Source organism: Beta vulgaris, chromosome 5 (assembly GCF_026745355.1).
Source record: "Beta vulgaris subsp. vulgaris cultivar EL10 chromosome 5, EL10.2, whole genome shotgun sequence".
NCBI classification, from domain to species: Eukaryota; Viridiplantae; Streptophyta; class Magnoliopsida; order Caryophyllales; family Amaranthaceae; genus Beta; species Beta vulgaris.
This window is the reverse complement of record NC_079206.1, coordinates 45382322-45390761: the sequence shown is the minus strand read 5'-3', so window position 1 is coordinate 45390761 and position 8440 is coordinate 45382322. Positions and strand designations below refer to the sequence as shown.

The 8440-nt window shown below is 39.2% G+C and overlaps 1 protein-coding gene across 1 annotated transcript; it reads right to left on the bottom strand.

Moving 5' to 3' along the window:
- Positions 1-1414: 1414 nt before the first annotated feature.
- Positions 1415-3157, bottom strand: LOC130591424 (uncharacterized). Its single transcript, XM_057394739.1, has one exon. It carries the CDS (start codon positions 3155-3157, stop codon positions 1415-1417), a length of 1743 nt encoding a protein of 580 aa, XP_057250722.1.
- Between the last annotated feature and the right edge of the window lie 5283 nt (positions 3158-8440).

Here is an 8440-nt window from a genome sequence, read left to right as displayed (position 1 = left end):
GTCAACTATGGGCCACGATATTCAGTTTTGTTGCCCTTGAGTTTCAAATTCGTTGCCCAAAACCTATTTTCTTGTAGTGTGAGTAAGGAAGCTCTCCTACTCAATGCATCTGCCACCTTATTCTGCACACCAGATTTATGTTGTATGATAAAAGGGAATTTCTGCAGAAACTCACCCACCGAGCATGCATCTTATTGATCACCTTTTGGCTGTGGAGGAACATAAGTGCTTGGTGATCAGTGAATAGAATGAACTCCCTTTGCACTAGATAGTGCTCCCACTACCGCAATGCCCTAAACACTGCATAGAACTCCTGGTCATACGTACTCCACTTCTGCCTAGCATCACTCAACTTTTCACTGAAATAGGCCACATGCCTCTTCTCTTGAGACAGAACTGCTCCAATACCGACCCCACTGGCATCACATTCAACTTAAAACACCTTGTCAAAATCAGGGAGTGCTAGAACCGGGGACTACAAAGTTTGGCTTTAATCAAAGAAAAACTCCTTTCTGCTCATCTCCCCACGGAGACTTCCCCTTCTTCAAACATTCTGTGATTGGTGCGGTTATGGTACTGAAATCCCGGATAAATCTCCTGTAGAAAGTTGCTAGGCCATGAAAGCTACGAACTTATGTCACTGATGTAGGTGTAGGCCAATCCCGGATTGCGCTCACCTTCTCCTCATCCACCTGAATTCCCTCGGCACCAACAACAAAACCCAGGAAGAGTAATTTGCTGGTACAAAATGTGCATTTCTTCAGGTTAATGTACAGCTTATTCTCATGCAATACCTGCAACACCTGAGCCACATGCTCTAGGTGATCGTTCTTGTCCTTGCTGTAAATCAGGATATCATCAAAATAAACAACAACAAAAGAACCAGTAAAAGGACGAAGAACTTGGTTCATCAAGCGCATGAAAGTACTCAAGGCGTTAGATAAACCAAAAGGAATGACCAGCCACTCATATAACCCCTCCTTGCTCTTGAAAGCTGTCTTCCACTCATCTCCAGGTCGAATACGAATCTGATGATACCCACTGCGCAGATCTATCTTCGAAAACACCTTAGATCCTTCCAATTCATCAAGCATATCTTCCAATCGAGGGATAGGGAAGCGATACTTGATAGTTATCTTATTGATGGCCCTGTGTCAACACACATCCGCCACTGATTTCCCTTTAGGGACTAAAAGAACGGGAACTGCACATGGACTCATACTCTCCCGAATGAACCCCTTTTGCAACCAATCCTCGATCTGTTCTCTCAAGATCTCATTTTCCTTGGGACTCATACGATAGTGGGGAAGGTTTGGTAGGCTGCAACCAGGAATCAGATCAATGTGGTGTTGTATGTCACGCATGGGGGGTAGCTCTTTCGGTAACTCATCAGCAATCAACTCCTTAAAACCCTCTAATATCTCCGAAACTTCAGCAGGAATAGGTTCTCTTCTTTTACAGCCCCTAACAACCCTTTAACTACTATTGGATAGAAAAGTTCAGTTTCTTTCACAACATCATCGAGTTCCTTATCATTATAAGTCATTACTAAGAAACTGGTTTTCTTTCCCACAGCCTTATCATCAAAATTCAAAACAGGAGCCATTGCAATGTTATGGGATCCCCAAGTAAACATCATCACATTATCCCTTCCCCGATAAGTAATATCATTATCAAACTGCCAAGGCCTACCAAGTACAATATGACACACATCCATATCAAGAACAACACACATTACCTCGTCTTTGTAGTGTTTCCCTATGGAGATGGGAACTCTGCAAGTCATTGTCACTCGAACTTGAGACCCCTTGCTGACCCAACCCAAGGCGTAGGGTTTCTCATGTGGTGTTGTGGACAACTTTAAATACTCCACTAGCTTTTGGAATACCAGATTCTCCGTACTACCATTATCCACAATCAGGTTACAGACTTTGTTTTGAATAGAACAATGAGTTTTAAACAGGTTCTTACGCTGGCCCTCCTCTTTAGAAGCTAACAGGACCCTTTGCAACACAAAGTTAACTCGATCCTCAGACTCTTCCTCAGCAAACTCTGCATATGCATACTCATCATTTTCTCCTTCAAACTCCCCTCCATCTTCTCCTCCTTCTAAAACAGCAGTTACTCTCCGAGTTGGGCAGACATTGGATCTATGACCCTTGCCGTTACAATGATAGCAAGTGTCCCCACTAGGCCTGACATACGGATTATTTTGCTTTTGGGCAGGGGCCTTTCCTTGTGATACACTACGAGACCCGACTTTAGGTGCAGACCCAGACTCCTTGTTTACTGCACTCTTCTCCTTCTCACTATTAAATTCAAAGCTACTCTGGGGTGAGTACCTTTTGAATGACGAGAAATTTCTAGGGGATTTCTCTATTTGCTCCGCCTTTAGTGTCAGATTGGATGCCTCAGCCACAGTCCACACAGTTTGCAAACCCATCTTCTCTTGCAGAGAATTCTTCAGTCCACTAATATACCGAGCCACCTTCTGATTTTTGGATTCCCTTAAGTCATTGCGCTCAGAAAATCGCAAGAACTCCGCTGTATACTCCGTCACACTCCTCTTCCCCTGAACGCATTCTTTATACATCTTATACAGAATCTGCTCATAATCCTCCGGTAATAACCGCTCCAACATCAATTGTTTCATGCGTCGCCAAGTCTTAACTGGCCCCTTCCTTTGCCTCTGCCACTGCATAACCAACTTATCCCACCAAACAGCAGCAGTACTCTTCAATCTAACCGCCACCATCTTAACATGTTTATTTTCAAGAACCTCCATAACTTCGAAAAATCTATCCACATCAATCTGCCAATCCAGAAACTCCTCTACTCCCATAGTCCCATAAAACAATGGAATATCTGCTTTTACTCGGTAGTCATGTTTAAAAGATTTATTATCTTCCTCGCTTTGTTCTTCTTCAAAAACTTCTTCTTCCTCAGAACTCGAACTATCTGCCACGACAGTTCGTTTGCCTCGCCCCCGTGGAGTTCGATTTTGTTCTCCCCTCCTGTCTCCTCCTCGATTGGTATAATTCTGCATGCTATTCTCCTGTGCAGTCAACGCAGTCATCTGCTCGGTCAGTGCAGTAAGGGCCGTGGTAAAATCCGCGGTAACCCCTTCAAGATCTACCCTAGTCACTGGTTCTCCCATGGTCTTCAAGCTATAAAAAGAGACAGGAGAAGGCCTGCTCTGATACCACTTGACGCAGTCGGAATCAATGGAGAAAAGCAAGCGCAATTCTCGAATCAAGAACACACAGATTTACAAGCGATAAATATGTAAAACTCCAGAATCCACCAGAAAAGAGTATAAACTCTGTGATATTATTAAAAGTCAAAACTGTCTCCAAACATTGACCTAATAATGTTTAAATACGTTAAACAAAACCCTGATACAAAATTAAGGAAATAATTAAAAAGATGATTTCGGGCCTTAAACGGACCCGGATGGCCTAAAAAGCCTATAGGTCACGGCATAGCGGTGAGTTTGACTCGTTGGCCGTTCCGCGTCCGAAAAGGTATCACAATAGGCAATCGGACTCCGTCCGAGCTGGAAAACAATTCAGGCTTTTTGTCGCAAATCCTTTTCGAACTTTTTCGCCAATCTGCCTACGTCACCATCGCTCCCAATCCGGATCCCAGCAAACCATTGAAAGTCTTATGAAGGAGCTGGAATCAGTTAAAAGCAGCAAGGCAGCTAAGCCCCGTGATTGCATTGTGATTCCTCGCATCTCAATTTATCCGACTCAAGCAGCAGTGAAGATGAAGAGGAATCTAAGATAAACTCAGACAAAGAAGAAGAGGAGACTGATCCTGCAGCTTAGAAGCTCGCGCTCCCTGAATCTCATAATAAGAAAATCATGCGCATGTTAATGAAGTTGTCTGGAGCACCAACACCTGTAGCTGAGGAGTCTCCCAATGGCTACACTCAATCTCCTTTCATTGATGAAATCACAAGGGCTAGGATCCCCAAGAAGATCAACGTGTCTCAACCTCATAAGTTGTATGATGGATAAGCGAATCCTTATGATCATGTGGCGCAATACAAGCAGAAGATGTGGACCTTGTCTATTCCTGAACATCTCTTGAAGGCCATCATGTGCAAATGGTTTGGAGCCACCTTATCTGCACCAGCTTTGCAATGGCTAATCAGTTTAAAACCAAGTAAAATTCCAAATTTTGCTGCTTTGATTGACAAGTTCTATTGGCAATTTGTTAGTAGCATACAGGCGATCTATACCGGATCACTCAGAAAACAAATGAAGCTGCACAACAATACCTCGATCGGTTCAAAAAAGAAATGATATAAGTCAAGAACCTAGATGTTCCCACGTCTATCGAAGCATTCAAGAGCGGACTGACGTAAAAATCCAGGTTACATTATGAGCTGACCAGATTTCCCTGCAACACCTTTCAAGATGTCAGAGCCAGAGCTATGGCTGAAATTCGCGTCGATGAAGACGATGTATCCAAGTACCAAGGCGAATTCGGCTACGATCATGAAGCACAAGGCCAGAAAAAGAATGATTGGCGTCACCAACCTTATCAGAGACGTCATAATACTAACAACGTAGCTAGAAAAACTTCAGGTAAGGTAACCGAAAACGATTACCCCCCTCTTTCCTCCTATTGCTTTAACGTGGATGCAGGAGGCGTGGTAAACGCACTTGAGAAACTGGGAAAAGCATCAAGATGGCCACAAAAAAAGTGACAAGCCAGAGGGCGAAAAGGACACTACCAAGTGGTGTAGTTACCATGGCGATCACGATCATCGTACAGAGGATTGCAACGCTTTGAGAAAAGAAGTTGCGTGGCTACTCAAGAAAGGCTACCTACAGCACCTTATGGGAAAGAAGGGTCAGAAAGGAGGACAACCTGGCGACAACAACAAACAATCCAGACCTCCACCTGAGCCTACACGTGACAAGGTAATCAATTCTATATCTGGTGGATCTGAGATATGCGAACTAACCTATTCTGCAGCTAAAAGATTCGCTCGAGAGGGCTCCAAAGCTGTACCAAAACAGCAAAGGAATGCATAAGAGAAGATGCTTGAGGAAGATTCATGTCCATGGCTTGTTATCTGTTGTTATTATCTGCCACAAACTTAAGAGTGATGCTTCTTCCGTATTAGCATGGTAATGTGGCAAGCTTACGGTTTTTATTTACATCTTAGTAGTTATGGTGTTGTAAGATGTTGGGTTGTTTGAATGATTAGATATGATTCAAGTATACTGGCGTATCAGATGTATAAGATTTTGGTGTTATAGTTATGTATACTTATGTGTCAATGTATGCAGGTATGATGATTTACTCTTATTGCTATATGCATGCTTACATGAGCTTATTATTATTATTTTTTATTATTATTGACATATATTTATATTATGAGTGTTTTAATTATTTTATGATGGTTTGGTTGTTTGTATGATTTTGGGATTATGATAATATTGTAGTTTTATAAATCAATATTTAAGTTGTCGACGTTACAGTAGTCGAGGGAGAATAATACTGTCTTTAGTACCTGATACGTGTCGTTTACCGTATAAAATTAAAAACCTATTCTTAGACCTCAAAATATATTCACAAGTAGAAAAGGGTAAGAAAGGGTCGATCCCACGGAGAGACTACTAAATTCCTAACTTCAAAATTTAACTGAGAAAAATATTATTATTAATAAAAAAAACGAGACTATACAACTATTTACCTATTTACTTAGATTTGGGGGGTTTAAGATTGTAGTAACTAATAGTAACTGAACTAAAACAAGTATTAAACTATTATTTACAAGTGATGACAAGCAAGTCGGATAATTTCCACAATTAAACTTAGTAACTTTAGTCATAATACTGAGTATAATTATCGAGTTGAAGATTAATCTAATAGATTAACTGTAGTGGTCTTGATAGCAATCCCACCCTATTCTTCCTTACTTTAAATTAGTATTGAACTAGGCCGACACTAATTCTAAACTAGACTTGCCATTGAGAATATGATCGCAGCCCACAACGACTACATCTAGAAGCATTATAAACTAGAAGAACATCATTAATCCTAATTAAATTAACACATAGGTATTTAATATAATTAGATCAAATTACACTCTCACATTAATCTGACCCATTCGCAGACCCAAACTAACATTAGTCGCTACTTTTATTATGCAATTTAAACTAGGCCAAACTACATAATTAGCAGCTGATTGTAATTCAAACATAATAAGATAGCAAATTATACTCAAATATCAATCATACGACAACTATAACAGTGTAATTTTGAATACCAAATAATCTTAATACTCAATAAACAACTCAGAATTATGATAAAATTCAAGTTTAAACAAGATTCAAGTTCATTGAATTTAGAACAATACAGCAATCAAAGTAATACAAGAGAAGAGAGGAGAATATATCACTCTGTACTAGTCGAAATTGTGCCGACAACTCGTTCTTGAACTTGTCGTCTCCTACTTCAAGTGTACCCCAAGAATTCTGTATTACTCACAATACTCCCTTGTCTCTCTTTACCCAAAATCAGACAATGCTTGCATGTCTTCTTGCGGTAGAAATTAGGGATTTAAATACCCAATTGAGAAATCCCCAATTATAAATTTTAGGGAAATTATTTGTAGAGATGGAAACAAATAATCTCATATGCTCCATATTTCTATAATTAAGCCTGCTAATACGAGGATGAAATCTTTGGGATAACTCTTGCCTCATGATTTGGTGCGTGTGAGAATAAACAGAGCACTTTCCTAAATCTCTATTGTTGCTCGTGGAGTTGAAGGAAGTGGGAATGACTTGCTTTGTTGTATGTGCTGCTTCTGACTAAGATTTTGCTTTACCTTGTTAATTTCTATTCCTTGCTTGGTAACAAAAACTCACGTGAGCTTATTATTTTTGCTTTCTCTTCTTCTTTTATTTGTGAGTCTTTGGTCTTGGTAATCCATATGTGTTGTGCTTGCCTTCATGGAATCTTTATTATTACTCATGAACACCTTTCACAAAAACAATACATTTCTTAAGTAGATTATTCAATAAATTATAAAATGAAAACAGATAAATCTCTAATTAATAATAGTAAATAATGGCACATAATTAATACATAAAAGACAACTAAAAGGCTAATATTAGGGAGTAAAAATATAATATTTTATTCACTTATCAGTACCATTTCGCCAAAAGTTATGTACCAGAGGTATTATGACTAACATTGTAATTAACTTTGTACCCAAACTCAGACAACGAGAGTGTAGTAGTTGGAGTATCTGTTTATACTATGTTTTGGTGTATATTTATGTTTGAAGAAAGATTTATTCTTTTCAGTTGGGTGAAATGATTTTTATTAGTATTATATTACTATTACTTTGAGAAGAATAAATATCGTTGAATTGAGACTATTGGATTGCGATCCTAGTTTCTGCTGGTTTTGGGTGTAAGGCCTTAAGGGCATCCTTAATATTTATATTTGATGAATAAATGGATGAATAAACTATAGTATTTAATTGTAGAGAAATTTTACTGAGATTAAGATATCCGGTGGGATAGATGTAGTCCCCGGTGAAGAACATGCCAACCACCTAGGTTGCGATTTGGGGGTATTACCTGGGTTAATTGTTGTCGTCCGAGAGGTTGGGAAGTACTGAGCTGGGTACTATCCTGCATCGGGAGTTTGGCCATTCTTAGACACAGGCAGTAGGGAACGTAAGCCCATAGGCTATTTGGAGATTTCGATCTGACAAACCTTAGGAAGTGGGTTGCGATCCACTGGCGTTCTGCTCTTTCTCAAAAGCTATTTATATTATTTTGGAGGCTTATGTTTTTGATCTTGTACGTCTATATTAAGTTTATTAATCATGATGTACTTTATTTTAACCATGCTAAACTGTTAGTTGTTGTTTTGCTGTTGTTTGGTTCAGAATGATCTTTTATGTTGATTGGGACTTATTTATTAACGCTTGATAACTTCTACATGGATCCTAATTGAGCTGCGAGAGCTGTTAGTTACTCCCCAGTGATTGTGGATATTTTTTGTATATCTTTACAGGTTATGTTGATGACAATCTTATTTGGTTTTGGGCTCGGGTTGAGATGTGAGCATTAAAATGTTAGATGTTTTAGGCCTACTCTTTTATTAATTTAAGAGTTAGTTTTCTTTTTGGCTATCAATTTAATTTATTTATACTATTTATTTATGTTGGTTTTATCACTTAGATATTTAAACGCATTTCTTGTAGTAGTGACATTCCCAGAAGAAAATGTTTCCGCCATCGTCGTATAATACTATTATTATAATTTCTTTCTTTTTCGCTTTGAAATTCTGGGGTGTTACATGCGAACTAACCTATTCTGCAGCTAGGAGATTCGCTCGAGAGGGCTCCAAAGCTGTACCAAAACAGCACAGGAATGCATAAGAGAAGATGCTCCAGAGC